At 38.3% G+C, this 21070-nt stretch overlaps 1 protein-coding gene across 4 annotated transcripts in view; it reads left to right on the top strand.

Annotated features, from left to right (window-relative positions):
• TFDP1 (transcription factor Dp-1) overlaps nucleotides 1-11517 on the top strand; it is a 47354-nt gene extending 35837 nt beyond the window's left edge. For 3 of the 4 annotated variants that reach the window (XM_080359937.1, XM_080359935.1, XM_080359936.1), the window contains exons 7-12: nucleotides 160-306; nucleotides 3807-3875; nucleotides 5182-5333; nucleotides 6124-6290; nucleotides 6886-6967; nucleotides 10187-11517. In XM_080359937.1, coding sequence (XP_080216063.1) covers nucleotides 160-306; nucleotides 3807-3875; nucleotides 5182-5333; nucleotides 6124-6290; nucleotides 6886-6967; nucleotides 10187-10334 — 765 coding nt within the window. In that variant the 3' untranslated portion in view covers nucleotides 10335-11517. The remainder of the gene's footprint in view (nucleotides 1-159; nucleotides 307-3806; nucleotides 3876-5181; nucleotides 5334-6123; nucleotides 6291-6885; nucleotides 6968-10186) is intronic. The other variant, XM_080359938.1, reaches the window with a different exon arrangement.
• Nucleotides 11518-21070: the final 9553 nt, after the last annotated feature.

Here is a 21070-nt window from a genome sequence, read left to right as displayed (position 1 = left end):
ATGGGGGAAGAGAAGTTTCCTTTAAGACTTTTGTATTTCTTTCCTACTGCTAAAGGAAACAGTTCAGACATTATCTGAGTTTACCCATTTACTGTAATATGTTTATTTTCAAATATTTTTGTCACAGGTATGTTTTTGATTAATGCACTATGTCTACAGCAGGCTTATGACCAGAAGAATATTAGACGACGTGTCTATGATGCCTTAAATGTCCTTATGGCCATGAACATTATCTCTAAGGAGAAGAAGGAAATCAAATGGATTGGTCTACCTACTAACTCGGCTCAGGAATGTCAGAATTTAGAGGTATATGTATTAGGAAACTCACAGTGGCTTTGTGTTTGAGTAAGTGTTGATAGCTTTAATATGTTCTGATCCAACATGGGCATGTGGTCTGAGAGAGCAAGGTAGAATAGTGTAAGGCCTTTTGAGTTTTTTTTCTAATTTTATTTGTATTTACAGAACACACATTTAAACTTCCAGATTGCTTGAACATATGAATTTTTCAGTGTAAAAAATACAGCTCTGTCATGGTTTTTACAGTCCACATGAAATAGTTCTGTTTTGAGTGGAAGTTAATCAGACTGAAGATTAATGAATATTTCCAACATTTCAATAGTGGTGCTTCTAGAGTCAGGAAGATGGTTTTCTCTAAATGCCAAATACATCTGTGATGATAGATGCTGCATGTAGATCAGCATATATGTGCAGCACTCCTCCTTTGTTGCTTTAGGTCATATGTATTTTTGACATTTGTCTTATGTGAGCACATCAGGCTTTTTTTACTGCATGGCTTAGGAAAGAAGTAAAATGTTTTATACTGAAAGGCATTTATAAGTTCTGGACAGCTTTTATTTTTTTCTAATGAGAATTCTGAGATTTGAAGGATAAAAAAGTTACCAAGGTTTACTCAAGTCGATTCACTTACCAGAATAGAATGAGACTTTGTTATTAATAAGTCTACATTCCCTTCAGCAGCACTGGAAAAATAAGTGTAGAATCTGACAAACTGGAAAGAAAAAAAAAATGGAATCTTATCTACAAAGAGCTAATTCTGTGGAGATTTTTGTTTGATACTGGTAATTGATTTTTCAGTTAGTACTGTAATTGCCATCTAAATGAAGAAAATATAGAGTATCTAATCAATATGATTTCTAATTAATTATTTATCATCCTGAGTGAAATTCATTAGTTAAGGTAAGAGTGGTCTGTGGGGCACAAGTAATAGGATGTGTACAGAGGGTGAAGATGACAGTGCTGTGTGCTGAACCAGCTAGCTGGGGGGCTTTTGAAAGTAGATCTCTTCGGATCTGCCTCACAAAGTGGTATTGCCAGTAATGTTGGAGCAAGAGAAAAAAGTGTCGCTTATTCATCTGGGCTTGATGCCATGACTGATAATGACTGAGGTAAAAAAAAACAACTTAAAATGTAATAATGCACAATAAAGGTTCATACATTTAAGATGGGAACAATGAGAACTTCTGATACCAAAGTGCAAAACTTGTAAATTGGTTGTCACAAGAGGAGGAAAGAGTTCTGTTTACCATTGAATAATTGAGCCACAAGTGTAATATAATCATGAAAACAGTAAAAATCCTAGCATGTGTTGAGCTTACTTGGAGAAATTGCAGGATCCCTCTTCTTCCCCATTATTGCTTCATGAGTATTCTAGCTCCTATTTCTGCAAGCTTTATTGACACTTAAATTTTTAGTGACATTACTTGACAAGTTTTGCAGTAAGATCCTTTTTAATGAGTTTGAGGAGGCTAATTTTAATTTGTGAAATTGTCAAGTGTAATAAACTTTTTACGATTCCATTTAATATTGCTTCACTTTGCACTTAAGCTGTTGAAAAATCAAGCCAAATAATTTATATGGGAACATAGGAGTTTGACGTGTTCCCCATAAAGTATTCAGTATTCTAAGTCTTTTTAAACTTGTACTTTGTGTGTATATTAGAATATTAGATTTGTTAAAGTATGTCCGGATAATGCAAAAAAGGGGTTGTGGGGCAATTAGTAAGGTCTATATCTTGAAGTAGTATGGTTTACGTGTATGTCATAGGAAAATATCTTCTGTGAGTTGTGGCAAGTTTTTCGGGGTGAGATGGTTATTTGACTTTTCTAATGCTAACTTGTAAGAACTAGTTCTACCTTTTTTTTTTTTTAATATGATATAACATCACATCTTTCAGCAGCTTTTTCAAATATGTACACCTCTGAGTTTTTTCTCACGGAAAACAAACAGAAAACTGCATTTGTGTGAATTTCTACTTCTGGTTGTTTTCTTATTAGTTGCATATTTTTAGGACAAAAGAGCAAAAGTTGATGTTCAGACCAGCAGTCTTTCTATCCAGTATGTTGCCTGACAGTAGGAGTTACCTAGGAAGGACTGTAAAATTAGAGAAGGTATTTAGTGATGTTTTCTCCTGGAACTTGTGGTTCAGGCATAACCTGAGACAGATACAGTATCCTTCCATTTAATAGCCCTCAATTAATTTTTCTTCCACAAATACTTACTTCATACAAAGTTTGCTTGTAATGTTGAGTCTTTTGTGACAGTGAGTTTCAGGTGCATGATAATATTCTCATGAAATACCTTTTGTTTGTTCTTGAACATACTATATTTAGTTGATAACCTCAGATTTTTTTCTAATTGGAATTGATAGTGACCCGCTCATTCCTTACTGACTTTCTCTATCTTATTCATGATTCTACAGATATCTCCCATGTTGTCTCTCAGTAGTTCATTCTCCTTTCTGTAGGGTCCATACAAGGGAATAATGAATAAAATAGGAATCTACTCTGTACCATTGATTATCCTGATTGCTCTTTTATGTGGTCTTTTTGAAATAGGAACACCAGCCCTACAGAATTCAAGGTGTAAACATTCTGGATTCATATACTGATGTAGTGATAATTTCTGTTTTGTTCTCTGTTCCTTGCCTAATAATTTTTTTTTTTTTTGCTGCTGTGCTGAGCTGATGTTTTTGTAGATACTATAATTTAAGATCTCTGCTAAATGTCATTTCCTTTCTAAAATTTGCATGAATGGCATTGTTTTCTCACACATGCTACATCACCTTTACCAAAATTAATTGTGATGATGTCATCACTCAATGTTACAAGACACTTCTAGTGTGCTTTGTGGTGAGCTCAGTTTTTACTATGCTAGATAACCCAGCATAGGAGATGTCAGCAGATTCCATCACCTTGCTGTTCATCTCATTATTCTAATTCTCAATAATTTGAGTAATAGTCTGTAAAATAAATCCTGGTGGGAATTTGCTGGTTAGCTTCTTCTGCTGAGAAAGTTGTTTCCTGCCATTTTGTCTCCTGTCTTTTGATAGTGGTTTTCAGTATGTATTTAATACTGTGGGAACTTAACCTTGGCTCCATAGCAGCTTCATTTCTTTAAGCATCTTTGGTGGATCTTCTCCAGTACTTCCAATATCAGTACACTACATCAAGTGGATCCCTATGGTCCACATGCTCTTGCCTTCTTGAGACAACTTGGATAATTCTTTGAGATGTAACTTGCGTTTGCAAAGATGTTTTTACACTCTCTCCAATATATTATACTTTATTCGCCAGTATTCTAATTCTTCTCTTTGTTACAGTTTCCATCAGTAGTACTGATGTGAGACTTGGTTGTTAGATCTCTAAATTATCTGCAGAACCTTAATGATTGACGTCATGCTTCCTACCTCCACTTCTCTGGTGTTGAAACAATTTTAAGGGAAGAAAATGTTGATATAAAATGGTATTTAAAACCAGCAAACTAAACAATCCTTTTTCTGTCTTAAGGTGGAGAAACAGAGAAGACTTGAAAGGATAAAACAAAAACAGTCTCAACTACAAGAACTCATTCTACAGGTACAGTCAAGGTACTCTTGTCTATAGGGCAAGGTAACTTATATCTGTCTGTATTCCTGTTGGTTTATCCCAGTAAGTGATGGGAGACTTCTAAGACTATAGGTGTATTTCTGGATGTGTAAACAGTTTTAATTTAGCACTGTAGTTGAGCTGTTACTGTGCTGTTGGCTATTGCTATTTGGGAAGCCAGCAACTTTCCATGAGTTATGATTAATTCTTTTGCAGTTTCAAGTGTATTTAAGTAGGATTTATACTAAGAGGAGCTGCAATTCACACCATACCCTCTGAATTGTCCAATTCAGTTCTTGTACCTAGAAATTTTTTCTATGTTAGAGTCCACAGATAAAATTATGTGACTGTGGAAGTCGTCTCATAATGCTCCGTATCATGCCTTTCTTGGCCATTGTTGCCCCTGCTGTCCAGGTGACTTAACTGCTGTTAAACAGTTACTGAACTCCTTCCCTCATGTCCCCTAACCCACTGGGAGAAGCAGCAGTGTATCCCCTAAGTCACTGTGTTGCTGGTTTGCCAGAATGTGTCCCTTAGTAGTTGCGCTACCTGTGCAGGAGGGATGAGAATCTCAGGGAGAGTATGCAGACAGAAAGTACAGACAGCTGTGGGACAGCAATCTCAACAGCTCCCTGATTTTCTTTACCCTCTGTGTTGGCTCTGGATTTGATTCCATGAGAAGAAGAATACTTTTTCTTAGTTTGATGGTTTACTGTAAGATTTATAGCTTGAGTTTCAATAGTCAGCTTGAGTTTTTAATTCGTACGCTTGCTAATCTTTAAAATACGAATATTCCATTCTGAAAAGCAGTTTTCGTAACATGAGAGTATCTAAGTCATTAATCTTACCTGAGTAATTCAGAAACCTAATGTCAGACATTAACTGTTTTTTAGCACATAATTTCAGCAAAAATACAGTATTAATCATTCATCTGTTCTTGTGGAGTGCAGTAGCTAGCAGGGGATAATAAAGAGAGTGGAAGAAGCATACTATAAGAAAATTGTTTTTCCAGTCGTTATCTCTTCCTTCTGTCAAAGACCCGTCTAAGGAACTGTCCTGATGTAGTTATTAGAACATGCATGTTTTTTTCTCAGTTAAGTTTTACTCTGTTGTATTTTTCAATGCTACCATTTGTGTCTGTTCTTGCATCTTAACATGCGGGAATACGGTGAACACTCTCCTTTTCTGCATTTACTTGCCACAACCATTCCTGATAGTCTTTATCCAAGAGTTTTTTTTGTTAACAGGATCTTTAAAGGTTTAATTAATACTTTCATATCACTGTTGCTTTTTCTAGCAAATTGCCTTCAAGAACCTTGTTCAGCGAAACCGACAGGCAGAACAACAGGCAAATCGACCGCCACCATCCAATTCTGTCATCCATTTGCCATTTATCATTGTGAACACCAGCAAGAAGACAGTGATTGACTGCAGTATTTCAAATGACAAGTGAGTTAACAAAGTTTTCTGTTTGTTTTTTTGTACAGCTGTGCGTTTTACATCCATGCTGAAGTGTTCATCTAGATTTATTAAAAAAGAAATACAAGTAAGTTTACTTGTGCCTTTTGTAGATTGAGAGCATGCATTTCAGACAGGTAAAACTTTGTCATGTTGAATAGAAACACAGTTTTGTAGAGCTTTTTAATAAATAGAATAATTGTATTAACATTTAATAATACAAGTCTTATGTAAGACTTACTGACTAGAGATGTTAAAAGCAACATAAGGCAGCTCTGCTGAAATCTTATGTTGTACTTTACAAAGCAGTGTTTTCCTTTGGCTTTAAAATGATGAAATGGAGCCAGCAGAATTGAAAATGGTTTTGCTTTCAGAACTGCTGTTCTGTACTTTTGGTTCAAAAAGCTAGGGTTTTCATATGCTAAGTAAATGCTGAATGTAGCAGTGGTTGCTACTTGCACTATTGGCCTACTAATAAAAGTTTAAAAACATTTTTAAAAATTACATAGTAGACAGAGGAATAGGATTAAATAAATGATTAGCAAACATGCAAAACGTTTAATTAAAACTCTGTATCTGTTAAATCTGTTAGTGACTTACATAATGCGTATAACTGCAGTTTTAATTGTTTGCTATCAAATACATACATTTTGAAAAATTTGATTGCTTAATGTGATATGTCACTAGCACTTTGTATCAAGCTTTTGAAATGCGGTGATTCCTGAAAACTGGAAAAGTAGTTAAAGTGATTGAAGCTAATTGAGACGTTTTTCCTCTCCAGGTTTGAATATCTATTTAATTTTGACAATACTTTTGAAATTCATGATGATATAGAAGTACTAAAACGAATGGGAATGGCTTGTGGGCTAGAATCTGGAAGCTGTTCAGCAGAGGACCTAAAAATTGCGAGAAGTTTGGTTCCTAAAGCTCTGGAACCATATGTGACAGGTTAGTTACTCCAAGAACAGTTGTTTTATTTTCCTCCTTAATACGGGACTAAGGAAAAAGACATGAAAATATGTAAGATCAGTTAATTTCCACTGGTTTGTGGTGAATATTTCTAACAGATTCTCAAATAGATGGGATTTTTAGTCTAGCTTAGGGAACAAATAACAGAGAGATTCATAGAGAATGGGCTGTTGCTCTTCCCAGAACCACATTTTGCATTATCCCATACAAGGAGATCTTTGCAGTATGTAATTTTTTTAAGAGGACAGTATTTATAGTTGATTCACCTGCAAAGGCGAATGGTAGGAAGTGCATATATGGTCATGGCTTCATTTTATGTTGGTTTATCATTTTCATTATATGAGGATACTGAAGACATCAAAATAAAATGTTTTTTAATGTGCTTTGAGGTTTTTCCTGTTGTGCTAGCGTTTTGGTTTTTAATTACTCTATTCTGGATATAGTACATCAATATGTTGTGTTGTTTTGGTAGCAAGACTCTTTTTTTCTGGGCTTTAAAAGGGTTCAGCATTTCCACTGAATTAGATGAGCATGTTTTGAAGTATTCTTGTAATAAGTATTGTTTGTTTTACAGAAATGGCTCAGGGATCAATCAGCAGTGTATATGTCACATCTTCGTCAGGTTCTGCATCAAATGGCACAAGATTTTCAGCCAGGTGAGATGAAATTATCCATCAGTTTTTTAAATCTGCAATCATAAAAAAATTTAATCAGAGACTGAATACTTCAGGAAACAAGTTCTATTGCCATTAAATGGGGTGTGGATATGTGTTTAAGTTTATCATCAGACATCGCTTTTACTTGAGTACTGCTCGTTCTTGCTGGTGTCATTAAAAAATGTTTTTCTGTATAGCAGAAAAGAAATAGATTAGACTAGTATGTATTGAATGTATTATTTTTGTTTAGTTTTGAATTTCTGACAAGAAAACAGATATTTCCCCAAAGATAAAATTGGGGGAAGATTCTCCCTTGGTTATTAGTGTCTAACTTAAAACCACAATTTGGTCTTTGCATTTTAAACAGCATCAGAAGCTGGTAGAGCGATAAACCAGAACTTTTAGTGAACTTTGTGTGTGGACAGTGTAATTTCTGAACTTAACTGCTGTTTTTGTCTTGCTATATAGGACAGTTTTCCTTGTGTAGTCACTACTTGCTAACTTTTTGCTGGTGTGTTAATCAACAAGATGTCCTTCTGTGGGCTCTCCTAAGCTGTAAAATGAGTAAAATATTGAAATGTGTAACATTGTTAACAAATATTCAAGTGGAGTAAGCTGATAGCTGAACAAATTATCTGCAAAAGTATGCACTTTCTACCAGTTGTTTTTGTTGTGTCCAGACACTTAGCCTTATCTGAAAAGTCATTTAAATTTCTGTTCTACATGTCACACAACTAAGCCATTCTGGGCAATTTTAGAATCACAGCGTGGTTTGGGTTGGAAGATCATCTGGTTGGGTTCAAAGATGATCTGGTCTACCCTGCCTGCCATGGGCAGGGACATCTCTTACTAGATCATGTTGCTCCATCCAACCTGACCTTGAACACTTTGGTAACGGGGCATCCACAGCTTCTCTGGGTGACCTGTTCCAGTGTCCCACCACCCTCATTGTAAAACATTTCTTCCTTATATCCAGTCTAAACCTACTCTCTGTTTAAAACTAGATGATCTTTGAAGGTCCCTTCCAACCGAAACTATTTTATGTCCTAATTTTTAGGACATTTCTTAAGGCATTTGTGTTTCAAGGCAAAATTCCTGTCTTGATGGGTTTTTTTCAGGTAAGGAAGTACAGCTTTATTCTTTTTCTCTGAAGACAGGCTTTGAGCAGATTGTTCTCACCCGTCTTTCTTCCATCAGAGCTGGAAGGATGTCCTTTTAAAGATACAGTGTCTAGCTTACTTTAAAAGGCTAATGCAATTACATTTTTAAAGCTTTAAAAAATACACCCTTTCTGTAGACTACAGGTTTACTTGAATGGAAAGTGGAAAAAATCAAGAGAGAACTTGCAAGGGCAAGAGTTAAGCTCAGGCATGTGTGGGACTAGCAGTGGTGAGGAGCATGGTTTTTGCTCCAGCCTGTTCCTGCTGCCCAGAAATGTGTGGGGAATTCTGCCTGTTTTGTGCTGGGGAACCGAAGCTTGAGCGCGAATACTACCAAAATATTTTTAGAGAAGTAGAACTTACACAGTATGTAAAATCCCATGTTTTCACTAAGGTTCCTTCTGTGATAAAGAGTGTGGTGGTAGTCAAAAAGAGCACGTATATTTAGGCCACTGCCAGCCTGAGGCCAGTAGAACACCAGAGACTGACTATGGTTCATTGTCTTAGTGAGAAGCACAAGAGCTCTTGCCACTTCTGTTTCTTGTGAGGTAGGAAAAGGAGAGTGACATATTATGTTAGTACATGTACAAATGCTCATGGCAATAGGAAACTACAACGTGTGTAGCTTTTCTGGTACCAAAAGTTGCTGGCAAGGCACATGAGAGCTGTAAATTTATTTAGCAAGCTCTCTAAAGTCTGCAGAAGACTGAAAATGCAGCTACCAATGGCTTCATCCCAGTTTCTTTGTCTTAGTAGAATACTCAGGTTATGAATCCAGTTTCATTTTTATCAAAAAGAAGGGAGGCAGGTTTTTGGGCTTGTACTTTCAAAGTTCACAGGAACACAAGAATAATCTTCCCCCTCTTCCCCCCATTTTTGAAACTGCTTCTGCAAATAATTATGGAGAATCAGTTATAAGTCGTCTAATTACAGTTAGACAGATATCTTAGTATCTTCTTTTTGAGTAAGTGTGCAGAATAGCAGAAACTCTTCCAAGTGTCATAGTGGATATGTTTGCATTGTGAGCTTCTGGAGTGTGCTCCTGCAGTTTTCTTCTGTGTAATGATAGACTTCCAAACCATTGAATTAGCTCCATACAAACCATAGTGTGCATGATTGATTATGTGCCTTAGCTGGATTAAAAAATGACTAGCTAACATATTTTTGAAACCAATTTTTAAATGCTGCATTTCTTTCAAGTTGGAGATAATATTTCTGTGATTTTTAGGAAAACAATTTGTCAAGAATTTGTGACCAAGTTTATTAGTTTACCAAACTATGAGAAAGTAAACAATAGAAAAAATGGACAGAATAGCAAACAGTGATGGAGGCAGCAGTGTTCTGGTTCTATTAAAATACTTCTCAGTGCAGTTAATTCATCTAGGAACAAGACATTTCAGACTGTATCCACAATATGGATACTCTCTAAAGCTACTTCTGGTCCAGGAGGTGTATTTTCAGTGTAGGGATAGTCTCACAGAGGGGAAAATATGAGATGCCGGAGAGGTTTTTTGGGTTGCTTTGTTTTTTTTTTTAAATTAGGAAAGAGGAGCATAATGGGAAGAAAACAATTTCAAGTTACAAATACAGCACATGTAGCAATGCTGGTTTGACATGCAATAACAAGGAATTAAGGAGAAGCTCTTAATTCCTCAATTTTGCAAGTATTTGAATCAGATCAGTGCTTCTGAAAAACATTACTCACTTCTGATGAAAGTGTCCAGTGCTACATAAAAGTATTCAAGGGCTTAGATAGTTGTGTAGCCATAACACTAAATGTACTTTAGAAGAAGCCTGGAAGGGATACTGCTAAGGTGCCAGTGAAAGGATTTCATCTTTATATTTAACATAAAGAAATCTAATAAGAACCATTTCAAAATTACTTCAACTGTATTAAAGTATTGAAGTATTAAAGACATGTATTAAAGACAATTTATAAAATAGCAGTGGGAGATTCATTAAAGGAATGGAATAAATATATGTTTCTATTTAAGAGCACAGTAAACTGAGACAAATCATTAGGCAATGCCAACTGGCCTCTTCTTTTTTTTTTTTGTAGTGACTTTTCTAATGGTGGAGATGGGATGTTGGCTACAAGTTCCAATGGATCTCAGTACAGTGGCTCCAGAGTTGAAACACCAGTTTCTTATGTTGGGGATGATGATGATGACGATGACGATTTTAATGAAAACGATGATGACGACTGATGCCCTTTGCTTGTAGACTATTTTTTGTTAAAATTCAGCAAGCTTCAGGAATAAATTGTTCTAGGGAGAAGTGTCTCAAATACCTTGCCCCATCCCTCAAGGAGAATATTGGTAAGCAGTTCTGAGTTTAGAAATTGCACCTCTAATAAGCAAACAAGGATTGTTTTATGTAGGATATTTTTAAATGTGATGTGGATGTGTGTTTTTGATACCAGTGTGTTAATGCAGAGCCTTTATTTACTCTTGTTTTAGGGGTTTTTGGTTTGTTGGTTGTTTTTTTGTTTGGGTTTTTTTTTTTTACTTGAAGGAAAATGGATTTTGCCCCAAATGTTCTTGCAAAGTTTGCTAAAGAAAATGTAGACACATCATTGAGAAATAAAAAGCTATCCTTCTTTGGAAAATGAATACACTGAATGGCAATTTATTTGGAGTGTATTTTGATTATGCCACTTTCTGAGGGATAGTGAGCTAATGTAGTAGTGTCTTTTGTTAATCACGCAGTGTCCAAAGAACCAAACAAGAAAGATACTTTTTTACATGTTAAATTCCAGAAATGTTGTTGTGAACTTATTTTCCCTTAAATTATATCTAACATTGTGATTCCATCAAGTTTATATACTTTTCACTGTATGTTGGGACATATGAATTTAAAAGTTTTTGGCAAATGTTTACTGCCAGTTGGTGCAGCTATATAAAATGTCTTGAAGGTTTGGAATGATTTATTGCTTATGGTAAAATTTGCCTGATTTCTTACAGGCAGACTTTGGAATCTTTTTATTATATAGTTGTTTACATACTTATAAGTCTATCATATAAAGACATGTACTGAAACAAATGTTTGTATTTGTTTCATAAGCATCTTCCTGTAATCTATTATAAAGTTGAAATTAAATATAGAGAATGTTTTAAGTTTTTTAACTCAAAATTTGTCAATCATTTTTAATAGTTCATTTTTATAAAAGGAATTTCAGGGCAGGTGGTAGTCTTTTTAAATTTATTCACAAACAATTAACTGCACAAATACTGTCAGCTGCCTATTCTAAGACAGTAGTCTTTTTATTGAAACACAAATAAACTTTTCTGTAATATTTTATGGAATATAAAGAGACTATAATTGTTTGACATGTTTAACCTTGGCACTGTTAGTTTTTATTAATAAAACGCGCATGGGCATTTTTAACAAGCTCTGTGGTTTTTCTAATTTTAGGGTTATTTTAGACCATTTCACTTCCTCTCGTCGCAAGACCTAGAATTAACCATCTCAGCATATTGCGTCTGCACTACAGAAGGCCCAGATTTTTTTTTTGTTTTGATTAAGTAATTTGTCCTTGTAGCTCTCGGTAACTTATGATGCAAAAAGGAATGTCTTACCCTGTGTGCTCTCTTCTTTCATGTGTCTTGATGTTCCTCAGAGTGTCAGGCTAATCTTAGTGCTCCAGTCCAGTTTCTCTGTTTAAAATCTCACGCTCAGAGTCCTAACTCTTCTTTCCATATTCCTCAATCCTGGCTTTCTGTCATAAATTCATTCCCATGTCCTCCACTCAAGTTTTTTCATCTGTTTTCTGTATAATTCCCCCTTAAACTGTTTTGTTTGATCACCTCCTCTGCTGTCACCTGAAGGCACTGAACAGGTGGAGTCCTTCTGCAGGCTGCTGCCAGAGTCGGGATTTGTTGTTTCCCCAGATTCCAGGTGGTCGCTGCGAAGACAACTTACAGTCTAATAACTGCTCTGTGTGTGGTAAGGGCTCCTGGATCCACTTAAACCCTATAGTAAATATTAAGTGTGTTACATGTTTGTTTGGTTTTCTTTGTTTGTTTTTTTCTGAGGGAATTATGCCTTTACAAATCTTCTTTGGCTGCTCATGGCTTGGATGGTTGGGCCCAACGAGCTGTGGTGAATGGAGCTAAATCCAGTTGGCGGCTGGTCAGGAGTGGTGTTCCCCAGGGCTCAGTATTTGGGCCAGCTCTGTTTAGTATCTTTAGAAACGATCTGGACAAGTGCATGCTCAGTAAGTTTGCAGGCGACACAAAGTTGAGTGGGAGTGTTGATCTGCTGGAGGTTAGGAAGGCCATACAGAGGGATTTGGACCAGCTGGATTGATGGGCTGAGGCCAGCTATATGAGGTTTAACAAGGCCAAGTGCCGGGTCCTGCACTTGGGTCACAACAACCCCAGGCAGCGCTGCAGGCTCAGGGAAGAGTGGCTGGAAAGCTGCCTGGCAGAGAGGGATCTGGGGGTGTTTGAACGTGAGCCAGCAGTGTGCCCAGGTGGCCAAGAAGGCCAGCAGCATCCTGGCTTGTATGAGGAATAGTGTGGCCGGCAAGACTAGGGAAGGGATTGTTCACCTGTACTCAGTGCTGGTGAGGCCCCACCTTGAATTCTGTGTTCAGTTTTGGGCCCCTCACTGCAAGAAGGGCATTGAGGTGCTGGAGCGAGTTCAGACAGAGAAGGGCAACAAAGCTGGTGAGGGGTCTGGAGCACAAGTCTGATGAGGAGCGGCTGAGGGAACTGGGGCTGTTTAGCCTGGAGAAAAGGAGGCTGAGGGGAGACCTTATCACTCTCTGCAACCACCTGAAAGGAGGTTGTAGCATGAAGGGGGTTGGTCTCTTCTCCTAAGGAAGAGGTGACAGAATGAGAGGAAGTGGCCTCAGGTTGCACCAGGGGAGGTTTAGATTGGATATTAGGAAAAGATTCTTAACAGAAAGTGTTGTCAGGCATTGGAACAGGCTGCCCAGGGAAGTGGTGGAGTCACCATCCCTGGAGGTGTTTAAAAGACACATAGATGAGGTTCTTAGGGACATGGTTTAGTGCCCGTGTTAGGTTAATGGTTGGATTCAATGATCTTGAGAGCCTCTTCCAGCCAAAATGATTCTATGATTCTGTGTTAAGAGGATGTAGGTGCTTATTACAGAGCTGTTCATATGCCGTGAATGTTTTCTAATTGCATCAAACCTTGTAATATAAGTGAACCATGCAAATTGCTTTATTTTATGGGCCTAGGAAAACCGGGGGGAGGAGGGCTAATTGAATGCTTTGCTTCTCACTGGAGATGTCATTCTTTGCAGTGCTAGAAGCAAGGCTCTTGTCACAGTTGAGTCAGCAGATACAAATTCTCTTTGCTGTTGAATGGCAGTTTCATCTGCACAGTCCAAGGGTATTATTCCTGTTTTATTTTCTAAATCTCCAGTGTACAATCCAAGATTTACCTGCGAAGAGTGAGTACAGGGATGTTAGGTAAGGAAAGCTGAAAGCATCTGACAGTTTCCTTTTGGTTTTTATCATTGTAATAGACCTTAGATGAGACAAGGTCAAGGTGGGAGTGAAAGTGTGGCAAAACATAGATTTCAAAATCTGTTACTTAGCTTTCTTTCAGTTTCTGATGAATCTCTCAAATAGAATTTGAGAGTTTAAAACAAGCAGCGTTTGAGTGGTTTGGGGGAATTAATCTATATTACCTTTGTTTCAGGAGAGCTTTCTAGTAAAGGCAACAATCAATAACAAGAGAAAGTCTATTGACTTTTCAGTTACTTGCTAGTTTTCAGGCAGTTACCTGGTCATAGTTTTTAGGGAAAGAGAAGAAATAGAGAGAACAGATTGAAACTTAGGGTATTTACAGAGAGGCATAAAAGAGAAGAAAGTCTAAGTTGGGAAGAAGGTAGTGGGAAAACAAGGACTAGTTAAAAACCAAAGAAAAAGAGTAGTGGTAGAAACTTAACTGGGGAAAAAAATGCATAGAACAGATGTTATAATCTTAGGCCTGACATGAAAGGAACTGAAAAGTGGCAGATAATTTAAAACTATATGGTTCTGATCTGTGAAAATGTTGGCACCACACCTATGGTTAGAAAGGAAGGTCAAAAGCAGGAACAGAATGTTAGAGGAAATAATGGTCAGGAAATTGTTGAGAAAATCTGTGGAAGCAGAAAATATTGTAAGGAGATAGAAACTACGATTCCATTTAAGAAGGATTAAATTATGGTAAAGGTAATAAAAATGATAATAAATGGCTCACTTTGGGGAAAAATTGACAGGGAAGGGTTGTGCTGTTACTTCTTGTCAGAACGTTTTGTGATCTGAAGAGGAAAAGTTGCAAAGTGTGTGTGTGTGTGTGTGGATATATATATATATATATATACATATATATGTGAGAAATGGTACTGCAGATAAAGCCTGGGAACAGTGTGCATCTTTTACTGTTTTTCTAAAGTGATGCTGAGCTTTGAAAGGCTGTCTATATTGACTTGTGTAACAAGTTAAGAAGGATTTCTTGAATTGTTTGTTGCAAAAGAAAACTGTTTTGCTTGTCCTGTAGGAATTTATTTGTCTTAAAGAAAAGCAATTATGACTCTGTAGGAAGATTTTTCTAAAGTTTCCAGTGTAAGGCCACTATTGCAGAGAAGGAAAAATAAATGAGGCTGAAGATGGCAGTTTGCTAAATTGTTCATGGAAGGAGGTAACTGTCACAAGATAAATATCTTTATTTCTTTATCAGCAAATACAGGATTTGTGCAATCTTCATAATAATGGGAAATCTGGAAATAGAATGTTAATATAATAAGAGTGAAAATAAAATATTGATGTATTACTAATGGAGTGACCATCAGTAGAAAGGAGAGTGTAATAAACTGTTTTTCCCAGCTAGTCCATACAGGTAATTTGTAGAGCGGACTGAAGAAGGGCAACAGCTGACATGCACCAGTGATTCCTGCTTCCAACATTTGGTTACACTGGCAATCCTCATCTGGCCTGATGGTGGTTGTCACTCAGCTACGTCTGCCTCTTGCTCACAACTGGAGAGCTGCTGCCCCTTGAGAGACATTAAAAGTACATGAGCCCTAACAAGTGAAACATTAACCAGAGAAAAATCATAATGATTGATTAACAACTTTGCTGTGATAAAGACAGAATGTCCTGATGTGAGTGTTAATCAAAAATAACGAGCGTAATATCTTTACAAGTTCTTTTCTTTGTTCTGTGGACACCTCTTTTGTTTCTTAAATTTTTTGATGTTTTAAACAGGTTGAAATCCAAACCTAGGCTCAAAGATTTTATCTTTTAAAATGTCACTGTATACACACTGTGGTACATCACTGTAAATATTGTAATGATACCAGCCCATACCTGTCAGGAGGGCAGAATGGAAAGTTACTGCATTGTAGCATGCTAAAAAACAGCAAAGTTGTGGACTTCAGGCAAAGTTTGTGTTCTTTTTTCATGTAAATTTGAGAGAATTTGCAGAACATTTAGCACATATTTAAAGCAGGTAAATTACCTCTTTTAAAACAGGTAATCCAGGTACTATGCTACATCTCTATATATCTGATGTGATTTTTAGTGACCCTTAAAATCATGAGTAAATTCTTGTAAACTAAAATAATGCTAGCGTGCCAGTTTTCAAAGTGATGTGAGGAAGTCATATCTAAACATAGTCTAGACATCCTGAGATTAGCCCTGAACCTCACATTATAAAAAATGTTGAAGGAAACAGCTAAAAGACAAGTAAAAACCTGGAAGGTTAGTTATAAAATTAATGATAAAGTACAGAATAGGTCTTATCAAATGAGTATGGTAGCACCTTGCAACTTTTTATCTGATTAAGGAAAGTTGCATATATTTCAACCTTTTGTGTTTCATTGCATTCTGATTTTCAAAAACATTTTTTATAATATCAGGACATATGTTAAAGATTTATGAACTGTTTACTGCTCAAAAATAGGTCAAAAATAGGTTTTGTGGCATTATCACTGAGTGAAGAGCTCCATCAGGTAAGATAGTATTTCTGTTTAACGTTTTCTTGAAGCGAGAAAAAAGTTAAATTAAAAATTTTAAGTGCTGGTTAGAGAAGAAGTAAACACCAAAAATGACAGATTAATGTGGATTGCTTTGGTGAGCAGGGCATGTCTGAAAAATGTTACAGTTAAACTACACATTTTGAAGAAAGCATTGACGCTACACTTACAGGAGTTAAGACTATGTGCTGAAGATGTGGGATCCTAAAAATGATCGGAGTGTCGTGATGGACAAGAACTGCATGTAAGTCTCCTACACGGTGTTTTAAGGCACTAGCTAAGCTGATTTTGGATGTTTAGTTAAAACTGATGGATTGGAAAGTGATTTTTCCATCTGAATACATACAGTGAGATCAATACTTTGCCCCTACATATTTTATAGCATCATCATTAAAAAGGGTATTGGAAAAATTGGGAAAGACTCAGAAAGAAAGCCCTTCCTCTCATTACTCAATACCTAATGTCAAGATCTTTTGGTTAGAGATTTAAGGAACTCCATTTTGGTTTATAAAAAAGAAATAAGATGAAGTACTGGATTATGTTGGATCACACAAAAAGAATTTTAGAAGGCTTTATCAGTATGGGAGAGAAAAGCGACGTGAGATTCAAGGACTGAAACTTGCAATGAGAATAATTAATATTTAGTGATGTAGTTGATAAAGATGGTGATAAACCTCTGGAACATATTTTGATTGAAATGGTAGAATTCCCACATTGGCACCAGTAGACTACACGTAAATACACGCATTCATGATGGAGCACATTATTCCAAGTGTCTCTCCAGAATTCAGTTCTTAATTTAATGCAAGTGAGAGAGATGTGGTGGAAGCCTAAAAAGGGAAACTCTCAGCCCAGTTTCTACTTTTTAACTAACGAGAAATGCTGTGTGTCCATTGTTGTCATTCTGGTACCAAGAAAAAGACACTGAAAGACAAGTGAAGAGTCTTCATTCCCAGTGAGAGTTTTTCAGATTACATTGAGGAAAAGGAAAGGATACCTGTTCTTTCATGTGCATTTTTATTTTATGTTAAACAAGATAATCTTGTTTGAGCTTGAACTTTTGTAGCTAAAAGAAATTAAGCTTGTGAAGGGAATATATGTACAAGGCATAAAATAATTTCTGCAGGCATTATTGATACAGCTGTTATTGTCCATCCAATTATGGAAAGCAGCACGTGGTTAGGCAGCTTTATTTGCTGCAGAATCAATCACTGCTTGACTTGTATTACAGGTAAGAGATTAAAACCAGTTATATGAAATGATGAGAGGAATTCCCAAGTGCAATAGCAATTACATCATGGGAGACCATAAAGCAAAGACTTAATAATTAATATATAGTACTTAGCAATTTTGAAAGGGAGAGGGCAAACCTTTTTGAACTTGCTGTAGTTTATATTCTGCACTTTGTTAAATTTTTATCAGTTTTATTAGTAGACACTAGGACTTTACACTTTAATTACTGGGTTTACCACTCATATGGATATTCATAAGAATAGATGGAGGTATTGAGAGGAAGATACATCTCAAAGCAGCTGCTGTGTTCTCTCTGCGCTGATCTTTAAGATTTTCATTTAACATCATTAAGGGATAAGCCTGTAAACAAGAATTAATTGGATATGAAAAACCATGGAGTCAGTGGTGGTTTTGTGGCATATTATTGTCTTCTCTTTGCCTGTTCTCCTGGCTGACCTCTCCCTTGCACAGCTGATAGGGAAAAGGGCGAACGGTCTGGCACTGACCATCACCCTGTCCTCTCCTCTGGTAATGCCTGTCTGTCCCCTCTCCTGCTTCAGGGACACGGCCAACCACCTGTTCAGTCAGGTGGCTGACCTGATCAACGTCTCATTAAACTCAGGAATCTGTTTTTACTCATATTTACTTCTTAAATAATGTTGCTTCAGTTTCTTAACTGAAAGCCTGTGTAGCCTGACAGGTTTTTCCCAGTTATATTGTTTGGTCTAAAGTATCCCAAATGTTGGAACCAAATTTATATTATATATATGTTTTGGTGTGTGAGAGTGTCACTCTCTTCTCCCTAGTGACAGGCAACAGGATGAGAGGAAATGGCCTCAAGTTGTGCCAGAGAGTGTTTAGATTGAATATTCGGAAAAAATTGTTCATGGGAAGTGTTGTCAGGCATTGGAACAGGCTGCCCAGGGAAGTGGTGGAGTTGCCATCCCTGGAGGTCTTTAAGAACCTCATCTACGCATCTTTTAATGATGTGGTTTAGAGGAGGACTTGGCAGTACTAGGTTAATGGTTGGACGTGATGATCTTAAAGGTCTCTTCCAACCATGAGAATTCTGTGATGTCTAAGGAACTGGAGACTTGCAATGAGAGTGTTTAAAAGACTGATAAATAAGGCAAATTTTTAACTTGAAAACAAAACTATTAGATTCATTCACAACACACTTTGTGCCGCTGGTTAGTTCTTGTATATTATCAGTCATTATCACTTCTTACATAAAACTGGTGTGTAACGCTTTACACTCAATCAGCTGTGACTGTACAATAGCGTGGAGCTGCTGGCCCTGATGGCCAAGGTCTTTAGTCTCCAAGATCAAGGTGATCAGGCTGGAGAGCTCCTCCCCCAGAGGACGTGTCTGTCTTCATTGCCACTGTTGGTATTTTGTACGTCTTGTCCCCCCTGCCCTCGCGTAAAGGGGGATTTCAGCTGCTCCTTCACTTAGTTTTGCTTTTACCAGTCATCCCTCTTGTGCCTTGGGCAGGATGTCCTGCCCCTTTTCCTTCACCTGGGCTTATTTTGATCTTTATCTTGTAACTTCTGTCACTTGGGTGTCTCCAAAGTGTGACTGCGCAAGCCTGGCTTCGCTGCTTTGATGGTGACATTTGCTCAGTGTGGAAGGGACCTCGAAAGATCATCTAGTCCAATCCCCCGGCCAAAGCAGGAACACCTAGATGAGGTTACACAGGAATGTGTCCAGGCAGGTTTTGAATGTCTCCAGAGTAGGAGACTCCACAACCCCCCTGGGCAGCCTATTCCAGTATCTGTCATCCTCACTGTGAAGAAGTTTCTTCTCATATTTAAGTGGATCCTCCTGTGTTCCAGTTTGCACCCTTTGCCCCTTATCCTGTCATTGGTTGTCACCGAGAAGAGCCTGGCTTCATCCTCGTGACACTCACCCTTTACATATTTGTAAACATTAATAAGGTCACCCCTCAGTCTCCTCCAAGCTAAAGAGACCCAGCTCCCTCAGCCTTTCCTCATAAGGGAGATGCTCCACTCCCTTGATCTTCTTTGTTGCCCTGCGCTGGACCCTCTCCAGCAGTTCCCTGTCCTTCTTGAACTGAGGGGCCCAGAACTGGACACAATATTCCAGATGTGGTCTCACCAGGGCAGAGCAGAGGGAGAGGAGAACCTCTCTTGACCTACTAACCACCCTCCTTCTAATGCACCCCAGGATGCCATTGGCCTTCCTGGCCACAAGGGCACAGTGCTGGCTCATGGTCATCCTGTTGTCCACCAGGACCCCCAGGTCCCTTTCCCCTATGCTGCTCTCTAACAGGTTGTTCCCCAACTTATACTGGAACCTGGGGTTGTTCCTGCCCAGATGCAGGACTCTACACTTGCCCTTGTTATATTTCATTAAATCTTTACACCCCCAACTCTCCAGCCTGTCCAGGTCTCACTGGATGGCAGCACAGCCTTCTGGTGTGTCAGCCACTCCTCCCAGCTTGGTGTCATCAGCAAACTTGGTGACAGTGCACTCTAGTCCCTCACCCAGGTCGATGAATATATTGAATAGTACTGGGCCCAGTACCAACCCTTGAGGCACTCCGCTAGTTTCAGGTCTCCAACTTGACTCTGCCCCATTGACCACAACTCTTCGGCTTCTTGCCTTCAGCCTGTTCACAGTCTACCTCACTACCTGATTGTCCAGACAACACTTCCTCAATTTAGCAGACAGGATGCTGTGGGGGACTCTGTCAAATGCTTTACTGAAAGCAAGATAGACCGCATCCACTGCTTTGCCATCATCTAGCCAGCTGGTTATGTCCTCATAAAAGTCTATGAGGTTGGTCAAGCATGACTTTCCCTTGATAGAGCCATGTGGACTGCCCTTATATGACTCTTATCCCTGTTACGCCTTGAGATGGCACCAAGAATAAGTTGTTCCATCACTTTCCCGGGATGGAGCTGAGGCTGACCGGTCTATAGTTACCCAGGTCCTTCTTGCCCTTTTTGAAGACTGGAGTGACATTTACTTTCTTCCAGTCCTCGGGCACCTCTTCATCTAGTTGCCTCCCTACATCCTCTGACAGCAGTCTAATATTCTTCCTAAGTGGCCAGCCCCTCCTTCCATGATCTGTAAACTCTTCCACTTGAGCTTGCCCAGCAGTTCCCGGTTTAACCATGCAGGTCTCCTGGCTCGCTTCCTTGACTTCCTGTCTGCTGGGATGCTCTGATCTTGAGCTTGGTAGAAGCAGTCCTTAAATACTAATCAACTATCTTGGGCCTCCTTACCTTCAAGTACTCTGTCCCATGGGATTTCCCCCAGCAATTGCTTGAATAGGCCAAAGTTCGCCCTACTGAAGTCCAGGGTTGCGATTCTGCTTGCTGTTCTGTTCCTGCCACACAAGATGCTGAACTCCACCATCTCATGGTTGCTGCAACCAACGCAGCCCTCAACCTTTACTGCTTCAACCAGACCCTCCTTGTTAGTGAGAATGAGGTCCAGCAGTGCACCTATCCTAGTCGGCTCCTCTCCTAATCGGCTCCTCCACCATTCACATCAGGAAGTTATCGTTAATGTACTGGAGGAACTTCCTGGACTGTGGATGGCTGCTGAGTCCTTCCAGCAAACATCAGGGAAGTTAAAATCCCCCATGACAACCAGGGCCTGTGACTGTGAGGCCACTGTCAGCTGCCTGTGGAAGACCTCCTCAACTTCCTCACCCTGATCTGGTGGCCTGTACTAGACACCCA

The sequence above is a fragment of the Nesoenas mayeri genome, assembly GCF_963082525.1.
Source record: "Nesoenas mayeri genome assembly, chromosome: 1".
NCBI classification, from domain to species: Eukaryota; Metazoa; Chordata; class Aves; order Columbiformes; family Columbidae; genus Nesoenas; species Nesoenas mayeri.
This window is presented reverse-complemented; position numbering and strand designations above follow the sequence as displayed.